The sequence below is a fragment of the Bufo bufo genome, chromosome 7 (assembly GCF_905171765.1).
Source record: "Bufo bufo chromosome 7, aBufBuf1.1, whole genome shotgun sequence".
Classification (NCBI taxonomy): Eukaryota; Metazoa; Chordata; class Amphibia; order Anura; family Bufonidae; genus Bufo; species Bufo bufo.
The window spans coordinates 86,789,580-86,809,000 of NC_053395.1; the positions used below are offsets into that span (position 1 = coordinate 86,789,580).

The following is a 19,421-nucleotide window of genomic DNA, read 5'->3' on the forward strand; positions in this document are numbered from 1 at the left end:
ATCCTATTCACTTACAGTAGGCTCTGTTGTGGTTTCCATCTTTGGATGGGAATAACATCTCTTCATGTGACGTTATTCTTCCTGAATCTGCAGACCTCTGAGTGCAGTGTGAACAATGTGCTCCTTCCCATGTGTGCTCTCTATGGGTGCTGCATATATCATTATAGAACCAGTGTAGAGCTACTGGAGACTGCAGCGGTCCCCCTAGCTAAGAATGGCTGCACTTTTTTCTGCTTTTAAGGCTTCTTTGACACAAGCAATACGGATTGTGTCAGGATCTGTTCAGAAAAAAACGGATGGTTTTGTCTGCGATTGCGTTCAGTGTTAAAGTTTTTTCCCATGTGGGTCAGCTTTTGATCGGTTTTTGATGCGCTTAAAAAAAAAAAGGAAGAATAACTATCTAAATCTCCTACCAACCATGATTGAAAAACACATTGCATCCCGATGAAATGCGTTTTTCATGGAAGCCCCATTCAGTTCTATGGAGCCAGAGCTGCGTGAAAAACACAGAATATAGAACATGCTGCAATGTTTCCTGAACGCAGAATTGGTGCGTGAAAAGCGATGCTCATGTGCACAGACTCATTGAAATGAATGGATCAGGATTCAAGGGGTTCTTTGGGCTTTTAATATTAATGACCTATCCTCTGGATAGGTCATCAATATCAGATCAGCGGGGGTCAGACACATGGCACCTCCGCCGATCAGCTGTGTGAGGAGACGGTGTTGTCTCCTTTCTCTCTTCCTGCTCACTGCTGCTTTGCCATAGACAGCAGCGGTAAGCCAGAAGAGAGAAAGCTTGTGCGCACTGCGCGCTCTGTCTCCTCATACAGCTGATCGGTGGGAGTGCCGTGTATCGGATCCCCGCCGATCTTATATTGATGACCTATCCTGAGGGTAGGTCATCAATATTAAAAGCCAGTAGAACCCCTTTCAGACTGGGTGCTTCACGCATTGCACCCTGACTGAAAAATCGCTCGTGTGAAAGAGGCCTTAAGAGATTGTGCAGCTTTTGGTTCCTTCAGAAAGGTCAGTAATATCAGATCAGTGGAAGTCCAAAACCCAGCACCCCCACCAGTCAGCTGGTTTCAGCAGCCTCCAGAAACATGACCGTAGATAGACCTAGAAGCATAGATGTGGCGGTATACTGCATTCTAGTGAATGGGGGCTGAGCTGTCTACACAGTGGATGGAACCTTCTGCTTCTGGCTTTATCCACTTATATTTCCACTTCTGGGCTCCTCAAAACAGCAGAGTGGTGGGAGTGCAGGGTGTCACACGTCCACCGATCTGGTATTGATGACCTCTATGGATAATAGGTCCTCAGTATCCAAAAACTGGAGAGAAAAAAAACTTTAAAGGCGATGTGTGGGATTAAAAAAAGTGTAGTGATTATATTATTTTACATTATCCAGTGTACTTACTGGTGTTTGATTTCTCCATTCATGCAGGTTACATTAGAAGAAATAAATTCCCAAATTGCACTTGAATTTGGTCAAGCAATGACAGTCCGGGTTTGTAAGGCTGACGGGGAAGTGATGCGTAAGTGTTACACATTCTAATATCATATATAGAGAAGCAAGTGAAGACTCATAGCAGCACATTTTAATTTAATTCAGCACAGAATGCCTATTGTATTGCATGTGGACATTAAAATAGTGCTGCTGTAGTCTCCTTCCAATCGTTGATGAAACTGATGTTACACAAACTGCAGTGCACTGACTGATAGTAATAGTCTTTCTTGTCTTTTTGCTGTACACAGGAAGACTGAAAAATCCATATAACATGCAGTGTAACAATTCACCACTAGAGGGCATTAAAGTCAAACTCTTCTATTGTCAATATTTATTTTAATGGTTCTGCAAAAAACCCTGAAATGACTCGGTGTGCATTCCATTTTCGTATGTCCGCATTTCCCTTCCGCAAAAAGATAGAAAAATGTCCTATTTTTGTCTGTTTTGCTGATGAGGACAGGCATCTTTACAATGGATCTGCAAATCTCTGAAACAGAGATGTGAACGCAGCCTTATATAGCGCCGACACATTTTGCAGTGCTGTATAGATATTGCTATCAGCATGAGATATTATTTGTGTGTGTGTGTGAGAGGGAGCTGCACAAACATGAGGAGAACATGTAAAAGCCATACAGATATTACATTATAAAATTTTATTTTCTTTATTATTAACAACTTTTCTTTATTATTTTTAAGTTAATAAGGTCACAAAATTTATGATGAAAGGGTCCTCTCACTTTAGCAAGTGACATTTATTTTGTAGAGAGAGATACTATAAGCCACTTACCGTACTAATGTATTATGATTATCCATATTGCTTCCTTCGCTGGCGGGATTCATTTTTCCAGCACATGGAGCTGCCAGGAAGCCCAGTGATGTCACCGGCACTGATGGGCGGGCTTTAGCGCTGCTCTAGTCAGTAAAACGGCTAGGGCAGCGCTAAAGCACGCCCATCAGAGCTGGTGACATCACCGAACACACTGCCGGGCGGAGGCCTCCGCCCGGCAGTGTGTTATTGTAAACAAAAGAGCCCGTGCCCTGCGTGATCTAGCGGAGGACAAGGGAGCGCATCGGAGCATGAGATGCTCTGATGCTAACATCAGGGGGGCTGCCTGGGTGAAAATATGGGTATGTCCGGGTTCAGCTCTGAACCCGGACAACCCCTTTAAACACTGCTTGTTTCCATGGTTATGACCACCCTGCCATCCAGCAGCAGTGACTATGCTTGGACTTTATAGGAAAAAGCATCAGCCTATGTGAGTTCCCGTGGTCCCTGCCACCAAAGAGGCCTGCACTTTGCCTATAGTGTGCAAGCATGGCCACCACTGCTGGATTTTGGGGCGGTCATAACCATGTAAACGAGCAGTGTATAATGTGATGGAAAAATGAATCCAACCAGCAAAAGAGGCAATATGGATAATAACACATCAGTAAGTGGCTTGTATGAACTTTCTCTACATGATAAATGCCACTTGCTGATGTGACACAACCCTTTTAAGAGAAAGCAAATATTAAAGGGGTTCTCCGGGCTTTTAATATTGATGACCTATCCTTCACCCGGCACCCCCGCCGATCAGCTGTTTGAAGAGGAGGCGCGCGCCGTGACAGCCCTGCCTCCTCTTCACTGTTTACCTTCTCGCCGTCGCCTCTGCAGTGGTGAGCAGATGTAATTACACCTAACCGTCCGATTCAATTCAATGGGACGGATCATTCCCATACACCTGTATAGGAGCGATCCGCCCCATTGAAATGAATGGGACGGTTAGGTGTAATTACACCTGCTCACCACTGCAGAGGCGACGGCGAGAAGGTAAACCGTGAAGAGGAGGCAGGGCTGGCACGGCGCGCGCCTCCTCTTCAAACAGCTGATTGACGGGGGTGCCGGGTGTCGGACACCCGCCAATCTGATATTGATGACCTATCCTGAGGATAGGTCATCAATATTAAAAGCCCGGAGAACCCCTTTAAAAAATATATATTTAGTGTAGAATGCAAATAATTTTAAAGGGCTTGATTGGTACATTTCAGGACAAGTCAGTTGTTTAACCCCTTAAGGACTCAGGACGTACCGGTACGTCCTAAGTTTAAAAGTAGATTGCGGCGGGGGTTAATAGGAACAGGATGCCCACTGAAATCATTCAGCGGGCATCCTGTCACAACGCCGGGGGGGGTGCACGGTCCGCCGCAATCAAGAGGAGCTGGGCGGGCACAACACTGGACCTGGGCGGCATAATGGGTGAGTGGACGGAGCCTCTAGGTGCTGATTTTACGCCCACATAGCACCTAGAGTCTCATTAGCATATAATGAAAGTGCTTTTTTAACAAAAACGGCTGCAGGGACTAACGTTAGAAACATACTGTTATGTAGTGCTGACATTAGCGCATCACTAATGTCAAACAGCTACATAACAGTATTTCTGGTGGTAGAAACCCTTTAAGTTTCAAGTAAAAATAAGCAAAATCGTAATTTTCCCCAAATAAAGTAAAAAAAAATTGGTAAAAAATAGGGGGGGGGGGACGTATACATATTAGGTATCGCCGCGTCCGTATCGACCAGCTCTATAAACATATCACATGACCTAGCCCCTCAGATGAACAGCGTAAAAAATAAAAACTGTGCTAAATAAACAATTTTTTGTCACCTTACATCACAAAAAGTGTAATAGCAAGCGATCAAAAAGTCATATGCACCCCAAAATAGTGCCAATCAAACCGTCATCTCATCCCGCAAAAATCATACCTTACCCAAGGTAATCGCCCAAAAACTGAAAAAATTATGGCTCTCAGACTATGGAAACACTAAAACATGATTTTTTGGGCTTCAAAAAAGAAATCATTGTGTAAAACTTACATAAATAAAAAAAAGTATACATATTAGGTATCGCCGCATCCGTGACAACCTGGTCTATAAAAATATCACATGACCTAACCTGTCAGATGAATGTTGTAAATAACAAAAAATAAAAACGGTGCCAAAACAGCTATTTCTTGTTATCTTGCCTCACAAAAAGTGTAATATAGAGCAACCAAAAATCATATGTACCCTAAACTAGTACCAACAATACTGCCACCCTATCCCGTAGTTTCTAAAAGGGGGCCACTTTTTTGGAGTTTCTACTCTAGGGGTGCATCAGGGGGGCTTCAAATGGGACATGGTGTCAAAAAAAACAGTCCAGCAAAATCTGCCTTCCAAAAACCGTATGGCATTCCTGTCCTTCTGCGCCCTGCTGTTTACGACCACATATGGGGTGTGGGGGGCCATAAATATTGAGTTTTGTTTGGCTGTTAACCCTTGCTTTTGTTACTGGGGAAAAATGGATTAAAATTGAAAATTTGCCCAAAAATTGAAATTCTGAAATTTCATCTCCATTTGCCAATAACTCTTGTGGAACACCTAAAGGGTTAACGACGTTTGTAAAATCAGTTTTGAATACCTTGAGGGGTGTAGTTTCTTAGATGGGGTCACTTTTTTGGAGTTTCTACTCTAGGGGTGCATCAGGGGGGCTTCAAATGGGACATGGTGTAAAAGAAAACAGTCCAGCAAAATCTGCCTTCCAAAAACCGTATGGCATTCCTTTCCTTCTGCGCCCTGCCGTGTGCCCGTACAGTAGTTTACGACCACATATGGGGTGTTTCTGTAAACTACAGAATCAGGGCAATAAATATTGAGTTTTGTTTGGCTGTTAACCCTTGCTTTGTAACTGGAAAAAAATTATTAAAATGGAAAATCTGCCAAAAAAGTGAAATTTTTTAAATTGTATCTCTATTTTCCATTAATTCTTGTGGAACACCTAAAGGGTTAACAAAGTTTGTTAAATCAGTTTTGAATACCTTGAGGGGGGTACTTTATAGAATGTGGTAATTTTTGGGTGGTTTCTATTATGTAAACCTTGCAAAGTGACTTCAGACCTGAACTGGTCCCTAAAAATTTGGTTTTTGAAAATTTTAAGATTTGCTTCTAAATTTCTAAGCCTTGTAACATCATTCCCAAAATGATCCATACATGAAGTAGACATATGGGGAATGTAAAGTAATAACTATTTTTGGAGGTGTTACTATGTATTATAGAAGTAGAGAAATTTGAAACTTGGAAATTTGCAATTTTTTTACAAATTTTGGGTAAATTTGGTATTTATAAATAAAATTTTTTTATTTTTTACTTCATTTTACCAGTGTCATGAAGTACAATATGTGACGAAAAAACAGTCTCAGAATGGCCTGGATAAGTCAAAGCGTTTTAAAGTTATCAGCACTTAAAGGGAACCTGTCACCAGGATTTAGTGCATAGAGCTGGGGACATGGGCTGCTAGATGGCCGCTAGCACATCTGCAATACCCAGTCCCCACAGCTCTCTGTGCTTTTATTGTGTTAAAAAACCTTTTTGATCAATATGCAAATAACTTGATATGAGTCCTGTGTCCGGAGATGAGTCAAGCGGAAAGGAGCCCAGCACCGCCCCGCGTCCTCCGAATCTCCTCCTTGCTGGCTGACGTCACAGAGCTGGAGCGCCGAAATCTCGCGATGCGCGAGCTAGCGCATGCTGTCGGCATCATGTTCATTCCCTGTGCTAGCATCAGCACAGGGAACGAACTACGCATGCGCTAGCTCGCGCATCGCGAGATTTTGGCGCTCCAGCTCTGTGACGTCAGCCAGGAGGAGATTCGGAGGACGCGGGGTGGTGCTGGGCTCCTTTCCGCTTGACTCATCTCCGGATACAGGACTCATATCAGGTCATTTGCATATTGATCAAAAAGGTTTTTTAACACAATAAAAGAGCAGAGAGCTGTGGGGACTGGGTATTGCAGATGTGCTAGCGGCCATCTAGCAGCCCATGTCCCCAGCTCTATGCACAAAATCCTGGTGACAGGTTCCCTTTAAAGTGACACTGGTCAGATTTGCAAAAAATGGCCAAGTCCGTAAGGTGAAATAGGGCCGAGTCCTTAAGGGATTAAAGGGGTTGTCTCACTTCAGCAAATGGCATTTATTATGTAGAGAAACCTAATACAAGACACTTACTAATGTATTGTCATTATCCATATTGCCTCTTGATACACTGCTCATATCCAGGGGTTATGAACACTGTTGCAGCGGAGATACAAGATGGCCACCAGATAGGCTGGTTCTCTTTCCTACAGTGTGCAAGCATGGCCACCACTGATGGATTGTAGGGTGGTCTGTAACCATGGAAACGAGCAGTGTATAATGTGATGGAAACATGAATCCAGACAGCAAAGGAAGCAATATGGATAATAACAATACATTAGTAAGTGGCTTGTATTAACTTTCTCTACATGATAAATGCAATTTGCTTAAGGGAGGCATCCACTTTAAGTAGATTTTCCTCCCTTTTGGTATGAGAATGATTTGATTCTAAAATATTTGCTCAAATGTGTGGTGTGGGGTACTTTTCATTAGAACACAATTTTTGGTTACATATAAATAGTGCCTTGTTACAGACAGGATAGTTTGTGTAATCCCGCTCAAAGATAGTCGTAACCAAACAATAATGAACATTTTATAACTTCAGAAGTCCCAAGTGCTGTACTATATAAACTGATGACTGCGCGGTACTAGTATTATGTACTGTACTATATCGCCATCTGTTGGTGGATCAGTGTAATGCTGTGAAAATTATTATTTTCAATGTAACGCAATAGTCATATGATTTCATACATAATTTGTTTCGATGCAAATGCCATAATATTATTAACATATTTTTGCCTTTTGCTTGCAGCTGTCGTTGTTGTCCAGAATGCTACAGTTCTCGATTTAAAACGAGCCATTCAGCGATATGTTCAGCTGAAGCACCAGAGGGAAGGAGGGATACAGCATATCAGCTGGTGAGCTTTCTATGCATTCTTTGTAACGCTATCCTCAGTGGTGTAATAGCTGACACAGATTTCTGCTTACTAGGAAATATGTCTGGAGAACCTACCAATTGTCCTTTTCTGGAGAGAAGCTTGAAAATGAAGAAAAAAGTCTTCGAGGGTAAGTTGCAGAATATCTTAGTATCCTGAGACGAGGCAGTGACAGCTGCTTTCTGTAGAGACGAGATGCATTTTATGGGTTTCACTGACATCTTGTTTCGACAACAGACCATTGTTTGTCTCTGAAATATGTTTGCTGCTGAATCAGGTCACCTTCAGTGGTATCTCTAGTACCACCCTACATTTGGGCAGATAAGGCATGATACTTCTCTGCAGATATAGATTTCTAATAAAATGATAAGTTTGTAGATGCACACATGAAGTTTCCCCTGGTCCTCCTATATGTGTATAATGTGGGGGTAGAGTTGCTGTGAGATCACTTTGGATATTTTACTCTATCCCATTCATTTCAGTGGAGATTGATCTGTTCTCTGTATTCCCAGTTGTTGGACCCTGAGATCACACCTTTTACAGCAGGTTTTATTAACGCCCCATAAAATGGTGTTATCACCTTTATAGGCTTCACATCCGTATTTATAAACCTTAAAGAAGCACTCCCGCCAATAAAAAAAAAAATATATATATATATATATAATATTCTCTGGTCTGTTAGAAAGGTACATGATGTAAATTATAGTGAAGGCAGTCTTCCTACTGGTTGCTGTAGTTGTGAATTTTCCTCTCCTTTCATGACTCTCCAACTGACAGCTTCTTATGTGTGGAGAGCAAGTCAGTTTCTCTATTCATTCCTATAAGACTGACATTGAGGCGTCCCTACGAATACATAGAGAAACTGACTTCCTGTCCTCACGCGCTGTGTCATTTGGAGAGTCAAAGTATAATAACTAGCGAATACAGCCACAAGTAACATTACCTTTTCTAATGGGCCAGAAAATAACATTTTTGTGAGACTGCTTCTTTAACCCCTTAAGGACACAGCCTTTTTACACCTTAGGACCAGGCCATTTTTTGAAAATCTGACCAGAGTCCCTTTAAGTGCTGATAACTTTAAAACGGTTTGACTTATCCAGGCCGTTCTGAGATTGTTTTTTTGTCACATATTGTACTTCATGACACTGGTAAAATGGAGTCAAAAAAAAAATTTTTTTTGCACCAAAAAATACCTAATTTAACAAAAATTTGAAAAAAATTAGCAAATTTCAAAGTTTCAGTTTCTCTACTTCTGTAATACATAGTAATACCCCCAAAAATTGTGATGACTTTACATTCCCCATATGTCTACTTCATGTTTGAATTGTTTTGGGAATGATATTTTATTTTTTGGGGATGTTATAAGGCTTAGAAGTTTAGAAGCAAATCTTGAAATTTTTCCGAAATTTACAAAAACTCAATTTCTAGGGACCAGTTCAGGTCTCAAGTCACTTTGCGAGGCTTACATTATAGAAACCACCCAAAAATGACCCCATCTAAGAAACTACACCCCTCAAGGTATTCAAAACTGATTTTGCATACGTTGTTAACCCTTTAGGTGTTGCACAAGAGTTATTGGCAAATAGGGAGGAAATTTGAGAATTTCATTTTTTTGTCTAATTTTTCATTTTAACCCATTTTTTCCACTAACAAACCAAGGGTTAACAGCCAAACAAGACTGTATCTTTATTGCCCTGACTCTGCCATTTACAGAAACACCCAATATGTGGCCGTAAACTACTGTACGGCCACACAGCGGGGCGTAGAGTGAAAGGTGCGCCGTTTGGTTTTTGGAAGGCTGATTTTTATGGACTGGTTTATTTACACCATGTCCCATTTGAAGCCCCCTGATGCACCCCTAGAGGAGAAACTCCCTAAAAGTGACCCCATCTAAGAAACTACACCCCTCAAGGTATTCAAAACTGATTTTACATACGTCGTTAACCCTTTAGGTGTTGCACAAGAGTTATTGGCAAATGGCGATGAAATTTGAGAATTTCATTTTTTTGCCTAATTTTCCATTTTAACCCATTTTTTCCACTAACAAAGCAAGGGTTAACAGCCAAACAAGACTGTATCTTTATTGCCCTGACTCTGCTGTTTACAGAAACACCCCATATGTGGCCGTAAACTACTGTACGGGCACACAGCGGGGCGTAGAGTGAAAGGTGCGCCGTTTGGTTTTTGGAGGGCTGATTTTGCTGGACTGTTTTTTTGGCACCATGTCCCATTTGAAGCCCCCCTGATGCACCCCTAGATTATAAACTCCATAAAAGTGACCCCATCTAAGAAACTACACCCCTCAAGGTATTCAAAACTGATTTTACAAACTTTGTTAACCCTTTAGGTGTTGCACAAGATTTAATGGAAAATAGAGATACAATTTCAAATTTTCACTTTTTTGGCAGATTTTCCATTTTAATATTTTTTTTCCAGTTACAAAGCAAGGGTTAACAGCCAAACAAAACTCATTATTTATGGCCCTAATTCTGTAGTTTACAGAAACACCCCATATGTGGTCGTAAACAGCTGTACGGGCACATGGCAGGGCGCAGAAGGAAAGGAACACCATATGGTTTTTGGAAGGCATATTTTGCTGGACTGGTTTTTTTGACACCATGTCCCATTTGAAGCCCCCCTGATGCACCCCTAGAGTAGAAACTCCAAAAAAGTGACCCCATTTTAGAAACTACGGGATAGGGTGGCAGTTTTGTTGGTACTAGTTTAGGGTACATATGATTTTTGGTTGCTCTATATTACACTTTTTGTGCGGCAAGGTAACAAGAAATAGCTTTTTTGGCACCGTTTTTTTTTTGTTATTTACAACATTCATCTGACAGGTTAGATCATGTGGTAATTTTATAGAGCAGGTTGTCACGGACGCGGAGATACCTAATATGTATACAATTTTTTTTATTTATGTACGTTTTACACAATGATTTCATTTTTAAAACCAAAAAAATGTTTTAGTGTCTCCATAGTCTAAGAGCCATAGTTTTTTCAGTTTTTGGGCGATTATCTTAAGTAGGGTCTCATTTTTTGCGGGATGAGATGACGGTTTGATTGGCATCTATTTTGGGGTGCATATGACTTTTTGATTGCTTGCTATTACACTTTTTGTGACGTAAGATGACAAAAAATGGCTTTTTTTACACCGTTTTTATTTTTATTTTTTTACGGTGGTCATCTGAGGGGTTAGATCATGTGATATTTTTATAGAGCCGGGCGATACGGACGCGGCGATACCTAATATGTATACTTTTTTTTTATTTATGTAAGTTTTACACAATGATTTCATTTTTGAAACAAAAAAAATCATGTTTTAGTGTTTCCATAGTCTAAGAGCCATAGTTTTTTCAGTTTTTGGGCGATTATCTTGGGTAGGGTATGATTTTTGCGGGATGAGATGACGGTTTGATTGTTACAATTTTGGCGTACATGCGACTTTTTTGATCACTTTTATTACCTTTTTTGGGAAGTAAGGTGGGCAAAATTTCAATTTCATCATAGTTTTTTATTTTTTATTTTTATGGTGTTCACCGTTCGGGTAAAGTAACATGACCGTTTTATAGATCAGGTCGTTACGGACGCGGCGATACCAAACATGTGTAGGGAATTTTATTTTTTTCATTTTTTATCAGTGATAAATGTGTTTTTTGATTTTTACTTTTTTTTCACTTTTATTCACTTTTTTTTGACCCAGACCCACTTGGTTCTTGAAGATCCAGTGGGTCTGATGTCTGAATAATACAGTACAGAACAATATATATTGTTCTGTACTGTATTTTACTTACACTGAACAGATCTATGCCATTCAGCACAGATCTGTTCAGCACCATGGACAGCAGGACGCCTGAGAGGCGTCCTGTTGCCATGGGAACCTTCCCCGTCTGCTCAGTACTGCTCAGAACTTCGCAGACGGGGAAGGGTAAGGAGGGGATCTCTCGGGGGGCTCTCTGGGGGCTCTCTCCCTCCCCATCGGGGGGCTGCAAAGGCACAGCAGCCCCCCGATGGGAGAGGGAGGGAGCTCCCTGCGCTGTTAACCTTTTCCATACAGCGGTCCGTACGGACCGCTGTATGGAAAGGGTTAAACGGCTGACATCGCATCGCAGATGTCAGCCGTTTATACCAGGGTGCCAGCAATGTGCTGGCACCCTGGTATCCCCACTAGACACCAACGATTATACAAGGGGAGGCGGGCGGGGGATCGCGATCCCGCCTGCCGCACCGCCCGCCTCCCGCACCGCCCACACCGCCCGCAACCCTCCCCCTGCACCTCCCGCCACCATAAAAATCATTCGGGGGTGCAGGGGGGGGTAAATAAAACTTTTTTTATGGCATATAAAGTTTCTGATCCCTGCGGTCAGGGACTGCGGGGACCAGAAACTTCAGAAATCGCAGCAAACCGCAGGTCTGAATTGACCTGCGGTTTGCCGCGATCGCCGACATGGGGGGGTCACGGGACCCCCCCGCGCATTTAGCCTAGGTGCCTGCTCGATGATTTGAGCAGGCACCGGGTTCCGATCACTGCCAGCCGCACGGCAGTGATCGAAAATACACAGGGCGTACATGTACGCCCTGTGTCCTTAAGTACCAGGGCACAAGGGCGTACCTGTACGCCCTATGTCCTTAAGAGGTTAAAGAGGTTGTCCCAGAATGACCACTTATCGCCTACAGGTTGGAGTCCAACCCCTGAGGCCCCCACAGTCATGAAAACGGGAGACCTGTGTCCACTGTTTGAATGGAGCTGCGGTTAAGTATGCATGCTACTGTGCCCTTCAAACTCTGTGGGACTGCCAGAGTTAGGCCTCATTCACAGTTCAGTGATTTACATCAGTGATTGTGAGCCAAAACCAGGTGCCGATCTTTCCCGTATACCTTATCTCTGTGGAGGCTCCAATCCTGGTTTTGGCGCACAATAACTGATGGAAATCACTGACCAAAACGCTGACGTGTGAATGAGTCTTTAGTTGAACGCTGTGTTGTACACTTTAAAATAAGGCACACAGACCCTCAACTATCCTGTAGATAAGTTCTACGTTTTCATTCTTGGACAAGCCCTTTAATAGCAACCTGACAGCAGAGATAGTCCAGCATTCTCAGGGCTGTGGCGGATTAGGACATTCCACATTAACAGAGGCCAGTGGTTATATCAGGTAAATTCCTGTGCCAGATTTTTGGGATTTCTAGAGCATAGAATACTGTATTAAAAATGCTAAATCATGCCAGACTGCAGCTTGTAGCTGTACCGCTGGTGATCATAGACTGTATGTCCCCTATATCAAAATGGTCATAACTGAAAGGAGGTGTAGTTTAAAAAAAATATTTTAGTTGTGCTATAAAATGTGAATACCTTTTTAAGTTTTCCCTGATGTAAAAAAAACAAAAAAACACAAAAATAAAATAAAGTCCTATATGTCACTGAAAGAGGTGAAAAAATGATTTAAACAACAAATGGAAAAAGAAGATTTGGCTTTCAAAGACGGAAGTACTAAAAAAAATAAAAATGTGCCTGGCCAGGAAAGGGGGGTGGGGTTGTAAATGGCCTGGTCTTGAACTGGTTAATGAGTCCATCATTGCTGTACCCGTTCACTAAACTATATGATGTCTTTTAGATATGGTATTAAAAACAGAGATGAAGTGGTGTTCGTGAAGAAACTGAAAAAGAAGTAATGATCTGGTAAGTGTCAGTTTTCTAAAGATTGTAGCCCGATTTAACAGGCGATTGTTGTGTGTCCGCTGCTGTGACATGCAGCTATCTCCTCCTCAGTATAGGGAGGAGCTCATCTCTATACTGAATCATTGTTTGCCAGCAGCAGATTGTGATTAGACGCCACGATCTGCTGCCTGCAAACGAGGATTTGTTTGTAACCTGTCAAGATTTGGATTGCCGGATGAATGTGAGTTTGCTCGTTCTTCAGGCAATCAGCGGCAGTATTAGCCTGCCAGATGATCACTAACGAGCATTACTACGAACGCTGAAAAATCTTCAGGTGTAATGCACCCTTAAGAGCGAAAGTGGAACAGCTGACCTGTGGTTCTAATTCAGATAACAGTAATACACAATAAATACTTGTCTGGTTTATGAGCTGTAGTATCTCCCTTCTATTAATCCTCATGTTTGTACTAGGAAGCCAAAATCGGTCCATTGAGCCTGGAACGGGGAGAAAAGTAATTGATGTCAGTCTCCACTGGTTTGTCTGCTTCCAGCTTCCAAGCATCAAGCTGGGGGGGCATCCCCCAAAACTCTCTCATTCCTAGCTCATTTTTAAACTATGTTAAACCTAAAGAGCAAGGCCAATTTCACCTTTTCAGTCTTGGAAACTTGCTTTGTGTGATGGGGTATTTTCTGAACTGAACACTGCTCCTCTGATGAGCATTAACATTTCTGACTATGTGTGCTACTTCCTTGCCACAGGTCTACTAAACTGTATTCACTGCATTATGTAACTACATGAGTCAGGCAGGAACACACATAGTCAGAAATCATTGTGATTCTGAGGAGCAGTGTTCAGTTTGGTTTATACTCACCACCGTCATGTGGTGAGTGTTTCCCGGACTGAATACTCTTGTGTGAAATTGGCCTAAAACACTGCTGTTTGTAACCAGGGAGCCTGTCACTTTATTATGATGCCGGCGATGCAGTCACCGTCAAGTTCTGGACTGGTTCCCTTTAAAGGGGTTGTATTAGCTGCTTCCAGAAACATTGCCACTCATCTCTGTTTACTTAGGCTTTTTAGTTTTTGCGTTTTCATTTTTCTTCCCTATTTTCCTTGAGCCATAACTTTTTTTATATTTCCGGTCACATAGCTGTATGAGGGCTTATTTTTTGGTGGGACAAGTTGTACTTTCTAATACCACCGTTAATTATGGAATAAAATGTAGTGGGAAGCGGTAAAAAAATTCCAAATGGGGTGGAATTGGAAAGAAATGCAATTTCTCCACTTTTTCGGGTTTTGCTCCCACTGCGTTTTGTTTCCGGCAAAACTGACCCATGCCCTTCATTCTCTGGGTCAGTACGATTACAACGAGACCCCATATGTATAGGTTTTTATGTCTAAATAGTGTAAAAATAAATTTAAACGTTGTGACCCCCATAACTTTTCTATACTTATACTTCTGTTGAGCCGTTTAGGGGCTAATTTTTTGCGGGACAATCTCATTTTTATTGATACAATTTTGGAGTGGGCATGACTTTTTGAACACATTTAATTACATTGTTTTGGGTAAGAGAAGCAATGAAAAATGGCAAATTGGCCATTTTTACCCTTTTTTCCGTTATGCCATTCGCATTCGAATTTTTTATTTTTTTTTAAATAGTATGGGCGTTTTCGGTCGCGATGATGTTGGTATTTATTTTTTAATTATACGGAAAGGGGGTGATTTAAACATTTATAGTTTTTAATTTTTAATGTATTTTTTTAACTTTTTTTAAAAAAAAAATTGTGACGATTTTGAAGCTCATGAGCCTATAAATAATGTTTTTAAATTTTTGATTTTGTTCTATCAGGGATTTTTAAAATGAGATTTACACTAGAAATTGCTCATTTCTTATCCTGGCCTGCCATCAGGTGGCCAAAATAAGAATTGCAGCATGAACACTTAAAGCCTCGTCAGCGAGGCTTACAGCGTTCAGCGCAACTACCGATGCCCACATTGGCTGCAGGGTTTTTGCGCATTTAGATGGTGTGATCTCACTTGATCACGGCATCTAAAGGCCTTTAATTGCCGCGATCTGTATTTATTGGCGGTCACTGTAGTTTGCCGCAGGTGTCTGCTGTTTAAAACAGCAGAGATCTGCCAGCCGTGGCGCCCGCTGCACGTGCGAGCGGGTGCAATGTTTACACATGGCTCCAGCTCCGTACAGGTAGCGAACTGGTTAAAGGCTATGTACATCTTTAAAACAAAACGTAACTGACTAATAAAGTGCTCAGTGAATAGCCCAGGGAGTAGAGGGTATTGTAGACAACAACTGGGACCTCCTTCTAAAGTGTTGTAAAACTTAACTTTTACTATAACAATTAAAATCTTCAAATAGTCATATTTTGTGCTGGCAGATCATGAAGGGTTAAGTGTCAGGTCTCAATACAGATAACATCAGCTGGTCGGGGTAAATATAGTTTTAGTGGCAGTTCATCATAACAAAGGCAGTGCTATTGGTATGCTAGCCTACTTGTGCTTTCCCTATTAAGCCCTAGTCTAGCAAAGGGGAGCACCCGTCATGAGAAGCGTAACCCCCAGCCAGCTGGCACCTTGGACCTATTTAGAAAACCCTCAGAGTATAAGCCCTAATCCACCAACGCGTTTCGCGGCGACGGATCCAGCAAAAACACCAGTGTGAAAGTAGCCTTACCGCCGAAGGTGTACATATCCTTTAAAGAAGTAGAACGGCAGTACCAGGGAGTGGGCATCGCTGTTACTGGGAAAATACAGCCAATTTTAGATTTTTTATTTTTTTTGCTCTCTGGTATGAGAGCTGAACGGAATGCTTTTTGGAGCATTCTATTCTGTTCAGTTACATTTTGTCCCCATTGACAATGGGGACAAAACTAAAGCGCTTTAGAGATAAGATAAGGGATGTGACTGATCTCAGTACCAGAAAATAGAAACGCTACTGTGAAAGTAGCCTAAGGATCTCTCCTTTAATGCAGCATACATCTTTTACCTTATTTTCAAATGTGTTTAGAAGATGACATGTAAAGGGATCAGGAATGTAGGAATCGTCTCGCTGTTCAGCGTAGACTAATGTTAAAGACTATGTACACCTTTGGAGGCAATTTTTTTTCATTATTGCATTTTACTCATGTTTGGCTAAAAATCATATTTTCAGTTGGCCTTTATTAAAAATATTGAGCCATTCTGTCACAAAGGGTTAACTGTTTTTCTAAGTGTATGACACTTTCACTTTGAGCAGGTCATCTAATAACTCTCATCTCTTATCTCTAAAGCACTAAGAGGTCATAAATAGGGTTGAGCGGACCCGTGGATGTTCGGGTTCGCCAGGATCGGCCGAACTTCGGGTGAAAGTTCGGTTTCGGGACCCGAACTGGACCCGAACTCAAACCCGAACCCCATTGAAGTCAATAGGGACCCGAACTTTGGTGCACTAAAATGGCTGTAAAATAGTCATAGTAAAGGCTAGAGGGCTGCAAAAGGAAGCAAAATGGGGGTAAGAGGAGGACAATTGCCCTGCAAACAAATGTGGATAGGGAAAAAATAATAATCTTGAACTAAGAGGCGGAGGTCAAAGTGAAGTAGGAGGTTGAGGAGGCGGTGGACGTGGAAGCGGCGGTGGAGGAGGTAGCCAACACTGTTTTTATTTTTTTTATATATATATTTTTTTTCCCTTTAACGCCGTACATGTACGACGCTGGCTGGGTCTTTAAAGATGGCGCCCGCTCCTGAGCGCTGCTGGCGCCGTGGCCGCCTGCTTCTTATAGCAGAAACCCGCGGCTCATGTCCACAACAAGCAGCAATGCAGATCTCGGACATTTAACCCCTCAGATGCCGTGGTCAATCGCTTCCGGTTATGCCCTGGTCCCCCGTGCGGCGATCTGAGGAGCCAGAGCGTGTGTGCAGCAGCCCCTGTCTTTGTGAATGACACGAGGCTGCTGCATAGTATTTCCTGTGAGCCCTTGCCTGTATTAAGGCTCCATAAGAAAGTAGTAAAATCATCATAGTTTCAATGCAAGTGCATTAGAGTCTATGATAATAGTAATCTAATGATTGATTGTTATAGTTCCCTATACATATAAGGTATCGCTGGATCCGTACTGACCTGTAGAATAAAAGTAACCGATCAGTTTTAGCGTACATTGAACGTCGTAAATAAAATAAAAAACCATAAAACTGTGGTGGAATTACTTTTTTTTTTTTTTTTTTTATATTTCACCCCATCTGGAATCTTTTTCCCGCTTCCCAATACATCATATGCAATATTAAATGGTGGCGTTGGAAAGTGCAACTTGTCCCGCAGAAAACAAAATAAAAGTGCAATTTTTTTTTTTAAATTTATTTATTATAAATTTTTTATTTATTATAAATTTGGGAAAACCCTAAACATTGGGAAATAGAATAGAGAATGAAAAGAGAAAGTGCGCTGGAGTATAACAATGGCTTGGTGCGGCCGGTATACTTCTATTCAGCACAAGGTACAGACAAGTCCTGTGGGATCCATGCCTGGTTCATTTTAATGAACGTGAGCTTGTCCACGTTGACTGTGGACAGGCGGCTGCGCTTGCCTGTGATCACCCCCCCCCCCCCCTGCCGTGCTTAACACGTTCGGGCAATACACTGGCCACAGGGCAGGCCAGCACCTCCAAGGGGTAAAGGGCAAGCTCAGGCCATGTGCCCAATTTGGAGACCCAGAAGTTTAAGGGGGCAGACCCATCAGTCAGTACATGTAGGTGTGTGCACACATACTGCTCAATCATGTTGCTGAAATGCTGCCTCCTGCTAAGACATTCTGTATCAGCTGGTGGTGCTGGTTGTTGTGGCTTGCTGACAAGCTTTTCCACATTTCGAGCCATGCTAACCCTTCCTTCTGAGGTGCTGGCGGTGCCCCAGCTGCATTGGCGACTTCATCCTCCTCCTCTACCTTCGCCTTGTACTTCCACTGAGCCCCCGCTGTCAGGTGGGAATGCCATCAGCAGCGCATCTATCAGCATGCTCTTGTACTCGTGCATCTTCATAACACGCTCCAGTGACAGAATTAAGGACGGCATGTTGTCCTTGTAGCAGGGATCCAGCAGGGTGGCCACCCAGTAATCAGCACTGGTTAGAATGTGGGCAACCCGGTGGTCGTTGCGCAGGCACTGCAGCATGTAGTCGCTCATGTGTGCCAGGCTGCGCAGAGGCAATGACAAGCTGTCCTCTGTGGGAGGTGTATAGTCTGTATCCTTTGTATCCCCCCAGCCATGTTCCAGTGATGGCCATGAGCTGCTTTGGGTGCCATCCTGCTGTGAACGCGGTTCCTCTTCCTCATCATCATCCTCATAATCATCCTCCAGAACTGTGTTCTGGCTGGACAGTTGTGTACCTGGAACCCACCCTCCGAGCCACTTGTGAATGACTGGCCTGATGACCGTGGAAATGGATAACCTCCTCTTCCTCCTGTGCCACATACTCTTCCATCGTCGCCCGAAGCGTTTTTTCAAGGAGACATAGAAGTGGGATAGTAATGCTTTGTATAGCGTCATCGGCACTGGCCATGTTAGTGGAGTACTCAAAACAGCGCAACAAGGCACACACGTCCCGCATCGGGGCCCACTCGTTGGTGGTGAAGTGGTGCTGTTCCGTAGAGCGACTCACCCGTGCATGCTGCAGCTGAAACTCCATTATCGCCTGCTGCTGCTGTCTCTCCAGCATGTGCAAGGTGGAGTTCTACCTTGTGGGTACGTCACATATGAGGCGGTGAGCGGAAAGGCCCAAGTTACGCTGCAGCGCAGACAGACTAGCAGCATTAGGGTGAGAGCGCCGAAATCGCGCACAGACGACCCGCACTTTCTGAAGCAGCTCTGACATATCGGGGTAACTTTTGAGGAGCTTCTGCACAACCAAATTCAGCACATGCACCAGGCAAGGGATGTGCGTCAAACCGGCTAGGCCCAGAGCTGCTACGAGATGTTGCCCGTTATCGCACACCACCAGGCCGGGCTTGAGGCTCAGTGGCACCAACCACTCATCGGTCTGTTTCATGCCCGTCCACAGCTCCTGCGCAGTGTGTCATTTTCCTGCCAAACAGGTGAGTTTCAAAACAGCCTACTGTCGTTTCCTCCTGGCTGTGCTGAAGTTGGTGGTGCAGGTGTTACGCTGACCAGACGAGCAGGCGGTAGAAGAGGAAGCAGAGTAGTAGGCAACAAGAAACGTCCTGCAATCGTCTGTATTGCCACCCACCTCCACACTATATCATCTTGCCACTCTGTGGCCTCCTGATGCTGCTGCCACCTCCACACAATGTCACCTTGCCACTCGGGTGTCACCTCCTGCTGCTACCACCTCCACACTATGTCACATTACCACTTTGTGGCCTCCTCCTGATGCTGCTGCTG

At 43.0% G+C, this 19,421-nt stretch overlaps 1 protein-coding gene across 1 annotated transcript in view; it reads left to right on the top strand.

The window, feature by feature from the left end:
* Positions 1–19,421, top strand: part of SNRNP25 (small nuclear ribonucleoprotein U11/U12 subunit 25) — an 88,827-nt gene that overhangs the window by 13,781 nt on the left and 55,625 nt on the right. Inside the window, exons 3-6 of the mRNA XM_040439897.1 lie at positions 1,451–1,541; positions 7,248–7,353; positions 7,427–7,501; positions 12,987–13,051. Of these exons, the coding sequence (XP_040295831.1) occupies positions 1,451–1,541; positions 7,248–7,353; positions 7,427–7,501; positions 12,987–13,044 (330 nt within the window). The 3' untranslated portion in view covers positions 13,045–13,051. The remainder of the gene's footprint in view (positions 1–1,450; positions 1,542–7,247; positions 7,354–7,426; positions 7,502–12,986; positions 13,052–19,421) is intronic.